Source organism: Bos javanicus, chromosome 5 (assembly GCF_032452875.1).
Source record: "Bos javanicus breed banteng chromosome 5, ARS-OSU_banteng_1.0, whole genome shotgun sequence".
NCBI lineage: Eukaryota > Metazoa > Chordata > Mammalia > Artiodactyla > Bovidae > Bos > Bos javanicus.
This window is the reverse complement of record NC_083872.1, coordinates 41,064,253-41,086,965: the sequence shown is the minus strand read 5'-3', so window position 1 is coordinate 41,086,965 and position 22,713 is coordinate 41,064,253. Positions and strand designations below refer to the sequence as shown.

General features: G+C 35.2%; 1 protein-coding gene across 6 annotated transcripts in view; it reads left to right on the top strand.

Moving 5' to 3' along the window:
- LRRK2 (leucine rich repeat kinase 2) overlaps positions 1-22,713 on the top strand; it is a 204,458-nt gene that overhangs the window by 69,106 nt on the left and 112,639 nt on the right. For all 6 annotated transcript variants that reach the window (XM_061416444.1, XM_061416443.1, XM_061416446.1 and 3 more), the window contains 7 exons: positions 4,229-4,487; positions 10,343-10,531; positions 15,415-15,533; positions 16,468-16,537; positions 17,224-17,441; positions 21,383-21,633; positions 21,915-22,063. In XM_061416444.1, the coding sequence (XP_061272428.1) occupies positions 4,229-4,487; positions 10,343-10,531; positions 15,415-15,533; positions 16,468-16,537; positions 17,224-17,441; positions 21,383-21,633; positions 21,915-22,063 (1,255 nt within the window). The remainder of the gene's footprint in view (positions 1-4,228; positions 4,488-10,342; positions 10,532-15,414; positions 15,534-16,467; positions 16,538-17,223; positions 17,442-21,382; positions 21,634-21,914; positions 22,064-22,713) is intronic.

Genomic DNA, 22,713 nt, shown 5'->3' with positions numbered 1-22,713 from the left:
CGCCTTAAATCGTTCCCAGAATCAGGGTCTTTTCAAATGAGTCAGTTCCTTGCATCAGGTGGCCAAAGTATTGGAGTTTCAGCTTCAGCATCACTCCTTCCAATGAGTATTCAGGACTGATTTCCTTTAGAATTGACCCGTTGGATCTCCTTGCAGTACAAGGGACTTTCAAGAGTCTTCTCCAACACCACAGTTCAAAAGCATCAATTCTTTGGCATTCAGCTTTCTTTGTAGTCCAACTCTCATATCCATACATGACTGCTGGAAAAACCACAGCTTTGACTAGATGGACCTTTGTTGGTAAAGTAATGTCTCTGCTTTTTAGTATGCTGTCTAGGTTGGTCATAGCTTTTCTTCCAAGGAGCAAGCATTTTTAAATTTCATGGCTGCAGTCACCATCTACAGTAATTATGGAGCCCCCAAATGTGTTTGGACACACGTTAATTCTGAAGAATTCAGGAATTTCCCTCAACCAACTTTTCCCCCGACCTGGTACCCTGAATATTAAGATCTTTCCTTTTATTTATTTAGACTTTTAATGATATATTTCGTTTAATCAATATTTTCAAAATATTATTAAATGAGTTTGTGATATATCCAAAATATTCAACATGTGATCAGTATAAGGATTATTAATGAGCTATTTTATATTTTAAAATACCAGGCCTTCAAACCTGTGTTTGAAGTATTTTACTCACTGGAGTAAAATATTCCAGTGAGTATTTTACTCTTACAGCTCATTTGACACTTACAGCAAATTTCAAGTTGCTTAATAGACCACATTGGGCTTCCTTGGTGGCTCAGACTGTAAAGAATCTGCCTGCAGTGTGGGAGACCTGGGTTGCATCCCTGGTTTGGGAAGATCCTCTGGAGAAGAGCATGGCAATCCACTCCAGTATTCTTGCTGGAGAATTCGCATGGACAGGGAAGCCTGGAGGGCTACAGTCTATGGGGTCACAAAGAGTCTGACACAACTGAGTGACTAGGCACACATAGACCACATTGGATGGTGCCAGTCTCTGGGTCCCACCACTGGCTTCTCTTGTAGTTAGAGGGATGGGAAGAGACAGGTTTTGGCTCACAGGAACCATCACCTCTGATTAATCTCTGCTCCTTCCTTAAAAAAAAAAAAAATCACTTTTTTAACTAATTTTTATTTTTTTAAACTTTATTATAGAAAATTTTAAACATACACCAAAGTGGAAGGAGTAGTGTAATCAGTCCCTACGAATCTATCAGTTATCTTCAAGAATTATCAATACATGTCTAATCTTATCTTGTCTGTATCATTCTCATGTCCCTTCTCCATGTTTTTTTTTAATATGGTAGATTCTTTTTAGTTATTTAAGTACTATAGCAATATGTACAGTCAATACCAAACTCCCTAATTATTCCTCCTCCCTAGGTAACTGTAAATTTATTCTCTAAGTCTATGAGTCTGTTTCTGTTTTGTAAATAAGTTCATTTGTATTATTTTTGGGGGATTCTGCATATAATGATATTAGACAATATTTCTCTTTCTCTGTCCAACTTCCTTCAGTCTCTATGACAGTCTCTAGATCCATTCATGTTACTGCAAATGGCATTATTTTGTTCTTTTTAATGGCTGAGTAATATTCCAATGTATATATGTACCACAGCTTCTTTATCCACTTTTCTGTTGATTGACATTTACGTTGCTTCCATGTCTTGACTACTGTAAACAGTGCTGCAATGAACTTTGGGGTGCATATATCCTTTTGGACCATGTTTTTCTCTGGGTTTATGCCTAGGAGTGGGATTGCAGGATCATATGGTAGCTCTATTTTTAGTTTTTTAAGGAACCTCTATACTATTTTCCACAGTGCCTGCACCAATTTACATTCCCACCAACAGTGTAAGAGGGTTCCCTTCTCTCCATACTCTCTCCAGCATTTATTGTTTGTGGATTAAAAAAAAATATATATATATATATTTATTTATTTATTTATTTATTTATTTTTGGCTGCCTTTTTTGCTGCACATAGGCTTTCTCTAGTTGCAGCAAGTGGTGGCTACTCTCTGGTTGTGGTGTGTTGACTTATTGTAGTGGTGGCTTCTTTTGTTGCAGAGCATGAACTCTAAGGCATGTAGGCTTTAGTAGTTGGGTTTTATGGGCTTAGTTGCAAGGCATGTGGAATCTTCTGGACCAGGGATCAAACCCACATCCCTTACCTTGGCAGGTGAATTCCTAACCACTGAACCCTTAACCACCACAGAAGTCATCTTCTGTGGATTTTTTGATGATAGCCATTCTGGCTGTTGTGAGGTGATACCTCATTGTAGTTTTGCTTTGCATTTCTATATTAGTTTAACATACTGAACATCTTTTCATGTATCTCTTGACTGTCTGTATGTTTTCATTGGAGAAATGTCTATTTAGGTCTTCTGCCCATTTTTCTAAAATTTACAAAAACAGCTCATGAAGCTTAATATCATCAAAACAAACCACTCAGTTAAAAAATAGGCAGAAAACCTAAATAGATATATATTTCTTTTTTAAATCATTAATATTAGGTTGTGAAAGGACCACAAGCTTTGGAATCTGCAGATGTGATTTCAAATCCAAGATTTTGGACAAATCACATATTTTTCCTAAATATTCATCTATAAAATGGGAGTAATACTTGTTATGGCATAGAGTTTTTAAAAAATAGTTGGAGATCATGTGTTTACAGAAGGTAGCACAGTACCTCACATCCTAATTTTGTTACTTATGATTTCATTCTTGTAGTTGATAACGTTAGATTCCATTGCCTTTCAGAAGCTTTAGCTGGGGTTGGGCTAGTGTGCTGTGCTGCAGGTTGCTAAGGCTTCTCTCTGCTTACTGTGGTCACTCTAGTTTTTGCAGCAGTTACCATATTAACCCACCTTGAGGACATGCTCTGAAAACATAACTTTCAGGGTAAGGTAGAAAACTGAGAGACAACATATATCTTTGTAGAAATTAAAATTCTTGTCCCGGAAATCCAGTGAATGATGACTGTCCTTTGCATGTGACATTGGTGAATTTAATAATATTTATACACATACTTAGTTATTCTATGTCACAAATGAAGGGAAGGCATTTGCCAAGTAAATGAAGTAGCATTTGCTATGTTAAGGTATCAGTTTCCCAGATATGGTCCAATAAGCAAACAAGTCCAGAAAGTGTGAGAAATGTGTAAATTGATGGAGCCTCAGGTATTTTGACTTCAACCCTATGAGTTTTACTTCGTATCATGTTGTCTTTTTCATGGTAATGGGCTCTCACATGGCAGATTTAATTTATGCTGCTCTGATACTTATGATGCTAATCTTACTTTATTTTCCTAATTTACTTCAAGAATGAGTTTTGCCTTATTTTGTTTGATTCTAAATTTAAAGACCAGAAATCGAAGAAGAACTATAAAGCCTCTTGATGAAAGTGAAAAAGGAGAGTGAAAAAGCTGGCTTAAAAGTCAACTTTCAAAAAACTAAGATCATGGTAACCAGTCTCATCACTTCATGGCAAATAGATGGGGAAACAATGGAAACAGTGACAGACTTTCTTTTCTTGGGCTCCAAGATCACCACGGATGGTGATTGCAGCCATGAAATTAAAAGATGCTTGCTCCTTGGAAGAAAAGCTATAACCAACCTAGACAACATATTAAAAAGCAGAGACATTACTTTACCAACAAAGGTCCATAAAGTCAAAGCTGTGGTCTTTCCAGTAGTCATGTATGGATGTGAGAGTTGGACCATAAAGAAAGCTCAGCGCTGAAGAATTGCTGCTTTTGATCTGTGGTGTTGGAGAAGATTCTTGAGAGACCCTTGGACAGCACAGAGATCAAACTAGTCAATCCTAAAGGAAATCAGTCCTGAATATTCATTGGAAGGACTGATGCTGAAGCTGCAGTACTCTGGCTACCTGAGTGAAGAACTGATTCATTGGAAAAGACCCTGATGCTGGGAAAAATTGTAGACAGTGGAGAAGGGGTTGACAGAGGATGAGATGGTTGGATGGCAACACCAGCTCAATGTACATGAATTTGAGCAAGCTCCGGGAATTGGTGATGGACAGGGAAGCCTGGCGTCAATGGGGTCGCACAGAGTCAGACACAACTGAGCAACTGAACTGAAAATTTAATGATGTAGGGGAAAGTCACACAAAGTTTGATTACCAGGATTATAAAGGAAACATGATTAAAAAAAATATATATGCTTACCTTCTCTTTTTCTTTAATAGGTATGTGAGAAAGCAAGCAGTCCCAAACTGGTAGAATTGTTACTGAATAGTGGATCTCGTGAGCAGGATGTTCGGAAAGCTCTGACAATCAGCATTGGGAAAGGCAACAGCCAAATAATCAGCTTACTCTTGAGGAGGCTTGCCCTGGATCTGGCCAATAATAGCATCTGTCTTGGAGGATTTTGTATGGGAAAAATTGACCCTTCCTGGCTTGGTCCTTTATTTCCAGATAAGACATCTTATTTAAGAAAAGAGACAAGTAAGGATTTCCAAGCAACTTTTATAGAAGGCTTAAATTTAGTAGTATTTTTAAAAATAACTATTCTTTTAGTTTTCATTCCATTTGGTGCAACTTAAGTCAAAAATATTGTGAAGGCTTGGCTTTTTTTTTTGATCATGAAATGCTTGAAATTGACATTATATTTAAGTTTCTTATGACCCAGCAAATTCGTATTTTATAAAGATTAATCATAACTGAGATCTTTCTGTGAGGTTACTTTTCTTTGTTAAGTATTTTAGTTTTTATTATAAAATAATCTATGTGCCTTTAAAAATAGAAAAACTTAATATAAGAAAGAAAATAACAGTAACTTACCTGTTTTACCTATAGGTAATCAATGTAGATTATTTTTTTCTGTGAACTTGCTATACACTTGCATATGAATTAAAATATATGTATAGAAATATACATATGTATTTTGCATTTTCAAGTTAGTATACTTTGCATTTTACTTAAGGATGTGTTTTCTAGTTAATATAGGTCTTGTATGTAGTAAGTATGTTAATTATCATTAGTATCTATACTAGTGCATTTCAAATAGAAAAATTTGGTTATAAATTATGTTGATAAGCATAAATGGAAACAGACATGTCACATATTATTGATATAAATTCAAATTGTCCTTTTGGAAGGAAAATTTGGCAATATCCGTTAGTGTTATGGGGCTTCCCTAGTGGCTCAGATGGTAAAGAATCCACCTGCAATGCAGAAGACCCAAGTTTGAGTCCTGAATTGAGTCCCTGGAGAAGAAAATGGTTACCTACTCCAGTATTCTTGCCTGGAGAATTCCATGGATGGAGGGGGTGGCATCACAGACTTAATGGACATGAGTTTGAGCAAACTATAGGACATAGTGAAGGACAGGGAAGTGTGGCGTGCTGCAGTTCAAGGGGTCACAAAAAGTCTGACATGACCTAGTGACTGAACAACATTAATGTTTTAAATGTACGTCCGAGTACTTTAATAAAGTACAAGTAATTTTTTTTTTAATTGACATTTTAGGAATCAGTGAACTAAAATGCACCGGAATGGGTGAATTTAATTCAGATAACCATTATACCTACTACTGTGGGCAAGAATCCCTAGAAGAAACAGAGTAGCCCTCAAAGTCAATGAAAGTCCAAAATGCAGTACTTGGGTGCAATTTCAAAAATGACAGAATGATCTCTGTTCATTTCCGAGGCAAACCATTCAGTTTCAGTCCAGTTTCTCAGTAGTGCCTGACTCTTTGCGACCCCGTGGACTGCAGCACGCCAGGCCTCCCTGTCCATCACCAACTCCTGGAGTTTACTCAAACTCATGTCCATGTGTCAGCGATGCCATCAACCATCTCATCCTCTGTCCCCTTTTCCTCCCACTTTCAATCTTTCCCCAAATCAGGGTCCTTTCCAGCAAGTCAGTTTTACACATCAGGTGTTCAAAGTATTGGAGCTTTAGCTTCAGCTTCAGCTTACAATGAATATTCAGGAGTGATTTCCTTGAGGATGGACTGGTTGGATCTCTTTGCTGTCCAGACCATTCAATAGCATGGTAATCACAGTAATCACAGCAAATCATTCAGTATCACAGTAATCCAAGTCTATGTCCCAAACACCAATGCAGAAGAAGCTAAAGTTGAATGGTTCTGTGAAAACCTACAAGACCTTCTAGAACTAACACCAAAAAAAGATATCTTTTTCATCATAGGGGAATGGAATGCTTAAAAGTAGGAAGTCAAGAGATACCTGGAGTAACAGGCAAGTTTAGTGTTGTAGTACAAAATGAAGCAGGGCAAAGGCTAACAGAGGCTTGCCAAGAGAACATACGGGTCATAGCAGACTCCTGTTCCAACAGCACAAGAGATGACTCTACACATGGACATCACCAGATGGTCAATACTGAAATCTGACTGATAATACTCTTTGCAGCTAAAGGTGGAAAAGCTCTATATTATCAGGAAAAACAAGACTGAGAACTGACTGTGGCTCATATGTTGAACTCCTTATTGCCAAACTTGAACCTAAATTGAAGAAAGAGGGGAAACCACTAGGCCATTCAGATATGACCTAGATCAAATACCTTACAGTTATACAGTGGAAGTGACAAATAGATTCAAAGGATAAGATCTGATAAACAGAGTGCCTGAAGAAGTACGCACAGATTTGTAACATTTTACAGGAGGTAGTGATCAAAACTATCCTCAAGAAAAAGAAATACAACAATGATTGTCTGAGAAGGCCTTACAAACAGCTGTGAAAAGAAGAGAAGTGAAAGGCAAAGGAGACAAAGAAAGATATATCCATGTGAATGTAGAGTTCCAAAGACTAGCAAAAAGAGATAAGAAAGCCTTCCTCCATGATCAGTGCAAAGAAATGAGGAAAACAACAGAATGGGAACGACTAAGAGATCTCTTCAAGAAAATTAGAGATACCAAGGGAACATTTCATGCAAAAATGGGCACAATAAACGACAGAAATGGTATTGACCTACAGAAGCAGAAGATATTAAGAAGAGGTGGCAAGAATACACAGAAGAGCTAGGGGAAAAAAAAAAAAAAGATCTTAATGACCCAGATAACCACAATGGTGTGATCACTCACCTAGAGCCAGACATCTTGGAGTGCAAAGTCAAGTGGGCCTTAAAAAGCATCACTATGAACAAAACTAGTGGAGGTGATGGAATTCCCGCTGAACTATTTCAAATCCTAAAAGATGATGTGAAAGTGCTTCACTCAATATGCCATCAAGTTTGGAAAACTCAGCAGTGGCCACAGGACTGAAAAAGGTCAGTTTTCTTTCCAATCCCAAAGAAGGGCAATGCCAAAGAATGTTCCAGCTGCTGCGCAATTGCACTCATTTCACCTGCTAGCAATGTAGCAGGTGAAATTCTCCAAGCTAGACTTCAAAAGTACATGAACAGAGAACTTCCAGATGTTCAAGCTGGATTTAGAAAAGGCAGAGGTACCAGAGATCAAATTGCCAGCATCCATTGGATCATAAAAACACAAGAGAATTCCAGAAAAACATCTACTTCTGCATCATTGAATACATGAAAGCCTTTGACTGTGTGGATGACAACAAACTGTGGAAAATTCTTCAAGAGATGGGAATACCAGACCACCTTACCTGCCTCCTGGAAATCTGTATTCAGGTGAAGAATCAACAGTTAGAATTGGAAATGGAACAATGGACTAGTTCCAAATTGGGAAAGGAGTATGTCAAGGCTGTATATTGTCACCCTGCTTATTTAACTTATATGCAGAGTACATCATGTGAAATTCCAGGCTTGTTGAAGCACAATGCTGGAATCAAGATCGCCAGAAGAAATATCCATACCCTCAGATACAGAGATGACACCACCTTTATGGCAGAAAGCAAAGAGAAACTAAAGAGCCTCTTGATGAAGGTGAAAAAGGAGAGTGAAAAAGCTGGCTTAGTACTCAGCATTCAGAATACAAAGATCATGGCATCCAGTTCCATCACTTCACAGCAAAAAATGGCAAAACAGTGGAAATAGTGACAGACTTTATTTTCTTGGGCTCCAAGATCACTGCAGATGGTGACTGCAGCCATGAAATTAAAAGATGCTTGTTCCTTGGAAGAAAAGCTGTGATAAAGCTAGACAGAATATTAAATAAGAAGCAGAGACATTACTTTCCAACAGAAGTCTGTTAGTCAAAGCTATGGTTTTTCCAGTAGTCATGGATGTGAGATTTGGACCATAAAGAAGGCTGTGTCAAAGAACCGATGCTCTTGAACTGTGTTGTTGGAGAAGACTCTTGAGTGCAAGGAGATCAAACCGGTCAATCCTAAAGGAAATCAGTCTTGAATATTCACTGGAAGGACTGATTATGAAGGTCAAATACTTTGCCCACCTGGAGCGAAAAGGTGACTCATTAGAAAAGCCCCTGTTGCTGTGAAAGACTGGGCAGGAGGAGAAGGGGACGACAGAGGATGAGATGGTTGAATGGCATCACCGACTCAATGGACAGGAATTTGAGCAAGGTCCGTGAGGTGGTGAAGGATAGGGAAGACTGGCCTGCTGTGGTCCATGGAGTTGCAAAGAGAGGGACATGGCTGAGTGACTGAACAACAACAAATGTACTTTTTTAATCAAATAATGTAGTGCTAAAAATCCATGATACAGCATTCTTAAAATGTTCAAGGATGCACATTAAATATTGTTCATAATGACAAAAAATATTTCCCAAAGAAACTATTCAAATTAATAATAAATTGATATATTCATACAGTGTAATGCTCTGCAATCACTGAGAGAAAAGCACCTTGCAAATCCAAATGTCCAGAGATAGAATGTATTCTTAAGGGGAAAAACAAGCAGAGAATAGCATTTTTTTTAAATTAATAGTAGTGGTGAAAACACAGTTGGGATATTGTAGCCATAAATTTTGAATATGAGAATAGTATGTCCGGAAAAAAAAAATCCAGAAATGGATTCTCTGATTGCCTTTGGGGACCTTGGGAACTAATGAGAGATGATTAGATTCCATGTTTTGTCACTTCAGCCAGTCTCATGCCAACAACCTGCTTAACTTTAATCTTTGTTTTCTAATGGTAAGGAATTGAGGACCCTTTGAAGATATGAAGGGAGATTTACATTCAGTGTATTCTTTTGGTTCTGTATGAAATTTTTTGCAAGTACTGACGAATCTTTCCTAATATTGCAGGGCATAGCCTTAAGTTTTTTGACAGCTGGTCTGAGTAAAAAACATTTTGAATTCAAAGCTTTAAAGTATTTTCCAGGTAGTACTTGACTGAATTTTGTACACATGTTGTAATGTGAGCCATAAGAGTAATATTTGAAGAAAATTTCCAGGATATATTCAGGATAATGAGAACTGTGTCAACTTATTTATTCATTATAGCACTTAATATAAAATTCAGTAAAATAGCAAGTTAATTTTGAAATTTTATCAGATTTCTTAGTAGAATGAATCACTTTTCAAACAGTTTATAAAAATAAGAATATCATTTATTATCTTCTGTGTCCTAAGAGAAGGAAATGGCAACCCACTCCAGTGTTCTTGCCTAGAGAATCCCAGGGACGGGGAAGCCTGGTGAGCTGCCGTCTATGGGGTCGCACAGAGTCGGACACGACTGAAGCGACTTAGTAGCAGCAGCAGTGTCCTAAGTATTATTCTAAAAACTTTATGTGCATCATTTTCTTTAACTTTTTCTGTAAACCTGTGCTGTGTGTACTGTTGTCTTCACTTCCCAATTAGGACACTGACATTCAGGCAGCTTGTACAACTGGCAAGTAACTTGAACACAGGCCTGTCAGGCTTCAAAGTCCAGGCCCCTTCATGAGTCAAGTTAGTTTTATAATGGTTCAGTTTCGTCACCTACATGAAAGCTTTGTGTAAATTTTTATGACTTTTAAAAAATTTAAGTTTATTACCTGCTACTTTATACAATGTTATGGTTGTAAAGTCGGAGAAGGCAATGGCACCCCACTCCAGTACTCTTGCCTGGAAAATCCCATGGACGGAGGAGCCTGGTAGGTTACAGTCCATGGGGTCGCTAAGAGTCGGACAAGACTGAGCGACTTCACTTTCACTTTTCACTTTCATGCATTGGAGAAGGAAATGGCAACCCACTCCAGTGTTCTTGCCTGGAGAATCCCAGGGACGGGGGAGCCTGGTGGGCTGTCTCTGGGGTCGCACAGAGTCGGACACGACTGAAGCGACTTAGTAGCAGCAGCATAGTTGTAAAGTGACTTGAAATTAAGAATAAAAATTTCTCTTAAAAGTATGAAACTATATAAGGAACTTTGATATGTTTATATTTGTGTAATTACTGATTTCTAAGAAGTTGTTGATATATCTTTATTTTTAGATATAGGATCCACCCTGGCAAGGATGGTGCTCAGATATCAGATGAAAAGTTCTGTGGACGAAGAAGCTGGCTCAGGCAGCAATGGGAATTTTTCTGAAGAAATGGTTGATAAATTTGATGAATGGACCTTCGTTCCTGAGTCTTACGTTGACAGTGTGTTTGGTCAAAGTGATGACCTGGATAGTGAAGGTGACTCTTTCAAAACAATTGTTCCCTTTATGCTCTAATATATATATATATACACACACACTCTGGCATGGAACAATGGAAACTGAGACAAAAACCTGATTTACTTCATTTAGAAAAACTTGAGGAAAACTCTATTCACTACTTAATGCTTACTGTTTCTTAACCATTAGTTGAGGCAATGAAGAAAATATATCTCTGCACTTTTTAAGTGTTATTGTACTCCCCCAAATCAGTGAATGGTGGCTATTGCAGTGAAAACACTGCCTCAGACTTGAATTGGATTTCATATCCCATCACTGCCTAGAACCTTTTGTGGTTTGTGTAAACCTGTTACCCTCATTAAAGGCAGTGTTGCTAACCTTCCAGGATTATTTATAGGAATTTGGAAAAATGTATGTGAAGTGTCTGAGAGAGTGCTTGCGAATAGGAAGTATATTATAACTATTTTTATGTTTATTAGAATTAAAAATAATATTTTAATAACTCATGAGATGAAAAATTGACATGGTGAGCTATTAATGGCAGTGATTAATGCTGACATTTAACATAATGCAGTTTGGTAAAATTGGGGTGAGGTGATTTTTTAAAAATATTATGATTAGTATGATTGAAAACTTTGGGTCATAGAATAAGTATATCTGAGAAGGCGATAAGTAAGGATTATTCCAAAAATTTCATGTCTCAAGTATTTTTAGAAACTAACTTTATTGAGACATAATTAGCATACAGTAAAATATGCACATTTTAAGTGTATGTTTTCATTTATATATCCATGTACTCATCACCACTGTTAAGTTATGCAACATTTCTGTCATCCGAATAAGTCCCTTTACATGCCTCTTCACAAAAAACCTGCCCCCTACTGCTGGTCTGCTATCTGTCACAGTATACTAAATTAGTATTTTCTCAACTTTCATATAAATGGTATATCTATTTATCTCTGGCTGTTTTCTGAAGTGGTTATACCATGTTATACTCCCATCAGCAATATATGAAAATTCTAGCTTCTCTAAATGTTCATCACACTATAGCATTTAGTATTGTATGTCAGTTTAACTTCAGCCATTTTACTGAGGGTGTAGTCCTAGCACATTTGGGCTTAATTTTCATTTCCCTGGAAACTACTGATATTGAGATTATTTTCATGTTCTTATTGACCATTCATATATTTTCTTTGCAAAGTGTCTGTTCAGATCATTGTTAATTTTTTATTGTGTTATTGTCTTATTATGTTATTATAACAGTTCTTTATATATTGTTAACAGAAGTCCTTCGACAGATATATGAATATTTTCTATCAGTTATAGCTTGTCTTTTTTATTTTATTGATATTTTTCAAAGAGCAAAATTATTAAATTTTAAAAAGTGCAGTTTCAGTTTTTTCTTTTTTGATTTGTGTTGTTTTTATATCATTTAAGATATCTTTTCCTATCTCAAATGTGTGAATATTTTCTCCTGTGTTTTCTTATAGAAGTATGAAAATCTTAGCTTTTACCTTTAGGTCTATAATCCATTTTAAGTTAATTTTGGTATATAGTATTAGTGAAGAATTGATGTTTACTTTTTTCCACATAGATATTCAGTTGTTTTAACATAATTTGTTGAATATACTTTATTTCCTTGTTGAGTTAGTGGCATGTTTGTCTAATTTAATTGACCATATAGATGTTGTTCTATTTTTGCATTCTTTATGCTGTGCAATTGATTTAGATCATTATTCAAAGCCATACTCTCTTGACTACTTTAGCTTAATAGGAGGTCTTGAAATCTGGTAGTATAAGTTCTCTGGTGGTATTCTTTTTGAAAATTGTTCTTATTATACTAGTTTTTTTGCATTTCCATATATTACATTTTGAATCAATTAATTTTATGCTGGGATTTTTATTAGAATTAAATCTACATTTAATATAAAATTAATGTATAAATACTATATTATTGTTATATAATACAGAATTAGCATCAATAAAAATTGCTTTAGATTAAATCTATAAATAAACGAGAGAACTGATATTTTAATGAGCCTTCTGAGATATAAATGTAGTATTTATTTCTGTTTATTTGTATTTAAATTTCTCCCTCCAGTGTTTTGTATTACATGTTTTTTGATGCTATTGTAAATAGTATTGTTTTTAAATTCATTTCCAATAATTCATTCACTGCTGGTTTACAGAAATGTGGTTGATTTCTTCAAACATTAATGTATTATATGGCCTTGCAAAACTCATGAGTTCTAACAGCTTTTTGTTGACTGCATAGATTTTTTTCTATGTTCACAATAATGACATTTGCTAAAAAAGATTTATTTCTTCCATTCTAATCTGTCTTTTAAAATGTTTCCATGTCCTGTTGCACTGGCTAGCATCTTTAGTATTATGTTGAACAGAAGTGGTAAGAGTAGGCATTGTTCCCTGGTTTCCAAACTTAGAGGGAAGGCATTCAGTGTCTCATTATTAAGTATGATGTTATCATTTTTTTTTTTTAATAGATACTCTTCATCAAGTTGAGGAAAATTTCTAGTAATAATTTGCTGAGACTTTTTATCATAATGGGTGCTGGAAAATGCTTTTCTACATCTGTTGCAATGGGCATATTTTCTCCCTGTATTCTGTTATTTAGTTTATTACCATGATTTTCTCATGTTAAAACAAATGTGTTTTTCTGGGATACATCTCACTTGGTTATGGTGTATTTTTCTTTTAAAATATTATTTGATTTTCTAAAATTTCATTAAGGATATAGCGTCTGTGAAAGATATTGGTCTGTAGTTTTGTTTCCTTGTAACTATGAGAGTAATGCTAGCTTCTTGAAATGAATTGAAAATTGCTCCTGACTCCACTGTTTTCTGAAAGGTTTTTTATAGGAGAGGTCTAATTTTTGAATGTTTAGTAGAATTCATTAGTAAAGCCTTGTATGTTAGGAATATATTTTTGGTGCGGAGGGGGAATATTTTTAATTATAAAAGTAATCAATTTATGGTTCTTTTGATTTTCTATTATTTCTTTTGTCAGTTTTTATAATTTGAAACTTTCAAGAAATCTGTCCTCTTTCTATGTTATCAGTTTGTTTAATGATATTTATAATAATTCTCTTCTTATCCTGTTAATGCTTATATGATCATTACTGATATCTGATCTTTAATTCTTGACATTGATAGTTTTTGTCTTTCTTTTTTTCCCTTTTTCAGTCTCACTTAAGATTTATCAATTTTATTGATCTTTTTCAAAGAATCAGGTTTTTGCTTCATTTTCCTTTCTGTCCATGAGTCTGCCCTGGAACTCTCATCTAAATTAATCTCCATGAACACTGATCTCCATTTTCTCATCTCAGGAAAGCTACTGGGCTTTGTTTAAATTCCTTTTCACTTCCCATAGCCCTTAAATTGCCTACAGGCAGGAAGCTAGGGTGCCTGAAAGGTTCACATAATTTGTTTTCATTCTTTCAGGGATTACACAGTCCTCCACTGTCTGCAGCCCAATATCTGTGTGTGTGTGTGTGGTCAGTCACTCAGTTGTATCCGACTCTGTGACCCTATGGACTGTAGCCCACCAGGCTCCTCTGTCTGTGGAATTTTCCAGACAAGAATACTGGAATGGGTTGCCATTTCCTACTCCAGGGGACTGAACCCGTGTCTTTTGCATCTCCTGCATTGGCAGGCACCACCTGGGGAGCCCAGAGGAAGTTTGGTCAAGGAACCATAGGCATCCAGCTGATTCTAGAACACTTCTAAGTTAGCCTGTTGTTTAGTAGCTAAGTTGTGTCTCGTTCTTTTGTGACCCCATGGACTGTAGCCCACCAGGCTCCTTTGTCCATGGGATTTCCTTGGCAATAATACTGAAGTAGGTTGCCATTCCCTTCTTCAGGGGATCTTCCCAACCCAGGGATCAAACCCACATCTCCTGCTTTGGCAGGCAGATTCTTTACCACTGAGCTACTGGGAAGCCCATGTCTGAAACCAATTATTTTTTAAAAATTGCCCAACTTTCTAGTTATTTGTTGTGGGGAAGTTAAGTTCAGTGTTTGTTATATCATCAGGGCTGAAAGAAGAATTCTCTTTAAGTGTTTTTAAATAAAGGATAATATCGGAAATGCAACTGCAAAAATGACTTGATTTTTGGTTAGGTAAATTTTACAATTTGTTTTGACACAGTTTTTATGCTTCAAAGATAAAGAGTGATAGAATTTAAAATAGCGTGGTTCTCAAAAGTGGCTCTACATTATTTATCCTTAAAATATAACTTGCTAGCATTGATCCTTATTTTCTTGAAAGTCCATAATTTTAAAAGCAATTCTCACCTCTCTCTCAAAACAATACTACCAGCTAAACTCATTGTATTTATTTAATGCCATTTCATAAATTAAACTACACAATATGTAATTAAATAAAAATGTACATAAACTTGCTGAGTGTTAAAGTGTGATTCCAATATTTAAAACAAGATTTGAAAATTTTGTAAGAAAAATTCAGAGAAACAGAAAAGAATAACACTGATCAGATTTATGTATAAACTTTCTCTGCTTCCAGGTATTAATTTTAGCACTTGTAACTATACTACTTTTTTTTTTCTTGGCTTTTTCCTGCCATACTGTGAGCTCACTTAAGGATTAAGTAGATTACTTTTCCTGTTTATCTTTTTCCTGCACTTACTCAGCTTCTAGTCTTGTGACAGCCATTCAAAAAATAGTTGTGGATGAAAAAAATGTTGAATTTGAAAATGAAAAGCCAGCATAGTTCATTTTTTCTACTTTAAGATGTTACAAAAGGAATTGGGTAAATTCCATTCATGAAAATGTGCTTAAAAATGTTTTGTGGTTGAACTATAATGCTAAAATCTTATGATTAGGTCAGCATTTTTACTTGCCTTTATGTTATTATTTAAAAATAGGAAGTGAAGGCTCATTTCTTGTGAAAACAAAATCAAATTCAATTAGCGTAGGAGAATTTTACCGAGATCCTGCCTTGCAGCGTTGCTCACCAAATTTGCAAAGACATTCCAGTTCATTGGTAAGTTATATTGTACAAACTGTAGTTAAATATTGTATATCTTGTTTGACATTCTTTTAATAACTGAAATTGTGTGTCAAAGCTAGATACAGAAATTCCCTAATGTGTGAAAGTGCTCTCTCTCTGTATGTATATGAAAGTGAAAGTTGCTCAGTCGTGTCCAATTCTTTGCGATCCCATGGACTATACAGTCCATGGAATTCTCCAGGCCAGAATACTGGATTGGGTAGCCTTTCTCTTTTCCAGGGGATCTTCCCAACCCAGGTATTGAACCCAGGTTTCTCTCATATTGCAGGCAGATTCTTTACCAGCTGAGCCACTACATACATACATACATATATACATATACATATATATGTATATATATATATATATATATACACACACACGTACACATGCACACATGCGTGTGTGTCTGCGTACATGCGTGCATATGCTATTTTGAATTTACGTTTGTAGACTTTTGAGCATGTCTGGGGCATATATGTGCTCTGTGCACTTTGAAATAGTTATATTCTTTTTTCTTTGTAGAGCACCATGTCTGTGGAGCACAGGCTAGGTCTGTGTCGTATGGTGTGGCTTAGTTGCATGAATACTTTAGCTATTAATAATAATCTTACAGTGGTAGTGGCTTAGTTGCTAAATTGTGTTCGAGTCTTGCACCCCTATGGACTGTAACCTGCCTGGCTCCACTGTCCATGAGATTTCCCAGGCAAGAATATTAGAGTGGGTTTCCATTCCTTTCTCCAAGGGATCTTCCCGACCCAGGGATTGAACCAGGGTCTCCTGCATTGCAGGAGGATTCTTTACCAACTGAGCCACAAGGGAAGCCCAGTAATCTTCTAGTGACTCCTAAAGAAATCAGCTAGGAAAATGTTCTCTTTGTTCTAAACAGTGATGGTAATTTTATTATAAATGTTTATTTGTTTAATAGGGACCCATTTTTGATCATGAAGATTTAATAAAGAGAAAAAGAAAAATATTTTCATCAGATGATTCACTCAGTAAGTAGTTGAAAGTAATCATAAGTAAATAGATATTTTGAGCAGAATATACCACTTTGTGAATTTCCTCTGATTATTCAAATTTTCTTGGTACCAATTTCATCATACATAACCTTCAAATTTTATTTACCTGGTGATTCTCTGGAAATCATTCTGTAGAAAAATGAAAGTGACAATGAAGTCGCTCAGTTGTGTCCGACTCTTTGTGACCCCATGAACTGTAGCCTACCAGGCTCCACTGTCTATGGGATTTTCCAGGCAAGAATACTAGAGTGGGTTGCCATTTCCTTCTCCAGGAGATCTTCCCAACCCAGGAATTGAACCTGGGTCTCCCTCATTGTAGGCAGATGCTTCACCATCTGAGCCACCAGGGAACACAACTATAAATTTAAAATTTAAGCTTTTATGATGTTATGTCAGACACTTTTTATCCTTGCTGCTGTTTTCCTAAAGTGTAAATAATACCCTCCAGTAGTGCCACTCTTAATGTTCTTCTCTAGGTCTGTTGTTTTTATACTACTTAAACTACCTGATTTAATATTTATTATTTACTTTCATGTCTGACATTGGAATAAAAGTTTCATTTTGGAATAGAAAAACAGTGACACTGGTAGATGATCAATAAGCATTTGCTGAGTAAAGTTAAATGACTTGTTTATATCTCCATTGTTTGTTTTTGACAAAAGGAGCATCAAAATTCCAGTCCCATATGAAGCATTCAGAGAGCATGTCTTCCCTGCCTTCTGAGAGAGAATATATTACATCATTAGACCTTTCAGCAAATGAACTAAAAGATGTTGATGCCCTGAGCCAGAACTCCTGTATAAGTGGTCATTTGGAGCATCTTGAAAAGCTGGAGCTTCACCAGAATGCACTCACAAGTTTTCCACAACAACTATGTGAAGTAAATTTAATTTATCCTTATCATTCTCAGGATATTTCAAGAGCATCTACTTTTGTATCTAAGTTGTATGCTTAAATCTTTAAAAAGAAGGTTCTACTTTTGTGTCATTGGACGGTAATTCCTCCATTGTTCTGGTTGTCACACAAGTATCTTAGTTTATGTGATCTTTCTGATGCATCTTTGGGGGTAGACAGTGGAAATGGAAATCTGATTTAAAAGGAATTCTAGGTTCTGTCCTGATGATTCATGGTATGTATTAAAGTCTGGCAAGGTTGCATGTTGATTATGCCTGCAATTATTTAATTCTAGTAAGACAACTTAAACTGTTTAAATTCAGTTAGATCTGGTATGATGGTCCTGACTTTCTTCAGCTACCAACTGTATGACAATAAGAACATATCACTTCGACTGCTCTAGGCCCTCATTTTCTTGTCTGCAAAACAAAGAGGCTCAACTAAACTACCCACAAGGCATTAATCAAGTCTTAAAATTATATGCTCCTTAAAAATTGATTTTTATGCTCAAAATTCCTATTTTATAGCAATTAAATTTTAAAGTAATCTGCCGATAGGGTAGTCCTCTGACTACTTACTTTGTTCATCATTTTTATGTACTATAGATTAGAATTCAAAGATATGCTTACAAATTAAAATGATCATACTGCCTTTTAAATTATTAAATGAATTCTTAGGTTGAACTGCAAAGTTTGATAAAGAATTATATGTTTTAAAAAAACTAATTTTGTTGCAAATACATTTTCCCTTTTTCTAACTTATAAAATTTACCATAATTTTGACACTTTAAAAGCAGAATTGTATGATTTTTAAATATATTTAAGTGATATCTTTCCCTTAAAGTTTGTGTATCTTAAGAGAGAGAAGAAAGAAAGGTGATCCCTACCCCTACCATGATGTCTAAAATATGGTCCCTCTCTATCCTCCTTTTACCTGACTAAATCTTCCAAGTTACAGGGGCCCATGTTAGATTCAATCTCCAGGCTAGGTTGGATTTCCATGGCACCCAGTCTTTTTCCTCCAATGCTCACACTATAAATTTGAATCTAAAGTATATTGTCCTCACTAAATTATAAACTCCTTGAGAACAGAAAATGTTTCAGCCTGTTCATGTCTACCCTTGGTGCCTAGTAAGTATAGTAGAGGCTGTATAGATGATTACTGAAAGTAATTTGTGAAGACACTAATGACTGTCACTTAGCTGACTGTCAATAAATGTTTACTAAAGAGTAAGTAAAGGAATCTAGAGTTTAGCCCAGCTAAAACAAAGAAAATATGAAGAGAACATGGCATTATATATTTATATATAAATATATCATATAAATAATTATAAATGTTATTTACATATTATAAATAATATTTATATTATACATTAGGACATTCAAAGATTCTGTAGTCAGCAAAACAAGACCTGGAGCTGACTGTAGCTCAGATCATGAACTCCATATTGCAGAATTCAAACTTAAATTGAAGAAAGTAGGGAAAACCACTAGGCCATTCAGGTATGACCTAAATCAAATTCCTTACGATTATACAGTGGAAGTGACAGACAGATTCAAGGGATTAGATCTGATAGACAGAATGCCTGAAGAAATATTGATGGAGGTTCATAACATTGTATGAACCAAAGCCATCCCCAAGAAGAAATGCAAAAAGGCAAAAGCGTTGTCTGAGGAGGCCTTACAAATAACTGAGAAAAGAAGAGAAGCAAAAAGCAAAGGAGAAAACAAAAGATATACCCATCTGAATGCAGAGTTCCAAAGAATGGCAAGGAGAGATAAGAAAGCCTTCCTCAATGAACAATGCAAAGAAATAGAGGAAAACAATAGAATGGGGAAGACTAGAGATCTCTTCAAGAAAATTAGAGATACCAAGGGAACAATCATGCAAAGCTGGGCTCAATAAAGGACAGAAATGGTAGGGACCTAACAGAAGCAGAAGATATTAAGAAGAGGTGGCAGGAATACACAGAAGAACTATACAAAAAAGATCTTAATGACCTGGACAAGCATGATGGTGTGATCATTCACCTAGAGCCAAACATGCTGGAGTGTGAAGTCAAATGGGCCTTAGGAAGAATCACTACAAACAAAGCTACTGAAGGTGATAGAATTCCAGCTGAAGCTATTTCAAATCCTAAAAGATGATGCTGTTAAAGTGCTGCACTCAATATGCCCTCAAATTTGGAAAACTCAGCAGTGGCCACAGGACTGGAAAAGGTGTTTTCATTCCAATCCCAAAGCAGGACAATACCAAAGAATGTTCAAATTACCACACAATTACACTCATTGCACATGCTAGAAAGATCATACTCAAAATTCTCCAAGCTAGGCTTCAACAGAATATGAACCAAGAACTTTACAGATATACAAACTGGATTTAGAAAAGGCAGAGGAACCAGAGATCAAATTGCCAACATCTGTTGGATCATAGAAAAGCGAGAGAATTCCAGGAAAACATCTACTTCTGCTTCATTGGCTACACTAAAACCTTTGACTGTGTAAATCACAGCAAACTGGAAAATTAACTTGAAAGAAGAGGTTATAAAATAAAACATGTATTATTACATGACTACTCTATGGTTAACTCTTATTTATATTAAAATGTATTTTTATAATATAAATTTATATATTTATGTATATAAATTATATACTTATAAGTATATAATTACATACTTATATATAATATTATGACCTCTTCTGTCCTTGGGATTCTCCAAGTGAGATTACTGGAGGCGGTGCCATGCCCTCCTCCAGGGAATCTTCCTAACGCAGGGATTGAACCCATGTCTCTTATGTCTGCCGCATTGGCAGCAGGTTCTTTACCATTAGTGCCACCTAGGAAATCCATAATATAAACATATAATATTTGTATCACATAAATATATATGATATAAATATATAATTATAAACATCATTTATATATAATCAAATAATGTTTATATTTATATAACATTTTGCACATTATATATTATATGCTATATAATTTATGATTATAATATGTATTGTATAAATTATAAAATATATTTATAATCATTAATTATATATAATATATAAAATAACATGTTTTATATTATATATTATCATTTTATAATTATAAGATAGTATTATATAATTGTATATACAGCATGTAATATATATATCATTATATATACTATAAATATGTTATATAATATATATTGTATATAACATATAACTTGTTATATATTTAAAATTCATATATTATGCATAGTTTGTAAAATAATTGTCTATAGTACAAATTTATAAGATTTATATATAATTTATAATATATTTATGATGCCTAAATATATAATTAATATATAAGGATATAATAAATGATAGAGTATAGACATTAGAAATATAACAAATATATAATTATTAGTAATATAATAACTATATAATATATTAAAAATAGAAAATAGACTTTTAAAACAAAATATTTCATATGAAAGAGGGGTTTGTGAAATAACACATGTACTATATACATGACTACTTTATGGTTATATCTTACTTATATTAAAATGTTAAGCAATATGTAAAAGCTAGAGAAAAATATATTCCCAGGATTATGTTGTACTGCTTATTCATTAAGTCATTGGTTCAAGTATTTGTTGGAGCCTATTATTATTCTTCCATTTGACTCATTGCAAGAATAATTTACCACAAAAGCGAATTAAACTCTAAACCTTATTTTGTGAGCCTGCTTTTGACTGTCCACCTATTAATATTTTTCCTGTCTTTACCCGTCTTATAGGAGAGCAGATAGGACTAGTGAGCATACTGAAGTTATCTTGTCGATTGTATTTTCAATTTTTTTGAAAAAGTCTTAATGGTTGTAGTTACCAGAGGTATGGAAGACAGAAATATTAGCTAGATTTTAAGTTTTTCAGATGGTTCATTTAAAAATTTAACAATGTTGTCTTTTCAGACTCTGAAATGTTTAACACATTTGGATCTGCATAGTAATAAATTTACATCGCTTCCCACTTACTTGTTGAAAATGAATTGTATTGCTAACCTTGATGTCTCCCGAAATGACATTGGACCCTCGGTAGTTTTGGACCCTGCTGTGAAGTGTCCGACCTTGAAACAGTTTAACTTGTCGTATAATCAGATATCTTCTCTTCCTGCGAACCTTGGTGATGTGGTAGAGAAATTGGAACAGCTCATTTTAGAAGGGTAAGCATGGAGTTCATTGAAGACAAAAGGGTTGCCTCACACTGAAGTTTCATAAGGTTGACACACGGTGACATTGTTTCCATAGTAATGAGTTTTACATGGTAAAGTGATAAACAACTGAGACAATTCATAATATAGCTTCTATCAGTTGACTTAAATTTTTACAATTAATTTAAAAGTTAATAAATGTGCTTTGATGCTATTTTTTGAAGCTGGTTGACTTTTTCTTCAAAGCCTGTGAATTTATGTAATTTAATCCTCACTTTGTCTCTTATGACTAGAAATAAAATATCAGAAATATGTTCCCCTTTGAGCCTGAAGGAACTGAAGATTTTAAACCTTAGTAAAAACCACATTTCATCTTTATCAGAGGACTTCCTTGAGACTTGTCCTAAAGTGGAGATTTTAAGTGCCAAAATGAATTTTCTTGGTAAGTGCTTTTTATGAGACTTCTCTTTCCAGTTATTTTGAGTGTTATATGGGTCAAATGGAACAAATAAAAGTAATCACATGAGCCTCGTATGAACATTTTAGATGGGGATTTAAAGGTGGTGTTTCAGTTAAATATTATGCTAGAGTTTTAAATATAAAGTTTGCAGGTTGGTGATAAAAAGAAATGAGCTGTCAAGCCGTGAAATGTGGAGGGAACTTAAATGCATATTGCTAAGTTAAAGAAGCCAATCTGAAAAGATTACACACTGTATAATTTTAACTGTATGACATTTTGGGAAAGGCAAAGCTAGCAACCAGAAATTTCCAGGACCTTGGAGTGAGGGAGAGAGTGTTGGCTGTCCATAGAATTCTCCAGGCAAGAATACTGGAGTGAGTAGCTGTTCCCTTCTCCAGGGGCTCCTCCCAACCCAGGGATTGAACCCAGGTCTCCTGCTTTGTAGGTAGGTAGATTCTTTACCATCTGAGCCACCAGGGAAACCCAAGAATACTTGAGTGGATGGGCTGTCCCTTCTTCAGGGGAATCTTTCCAACCCAGGAATTGAACCAGAGTCTCCTTGCCTGGAAAAATCCCATGGATGGAGGAGCCTGGTAGGCTGCAGTCCGTGGGGTCGCTAAGAGTCAGACACG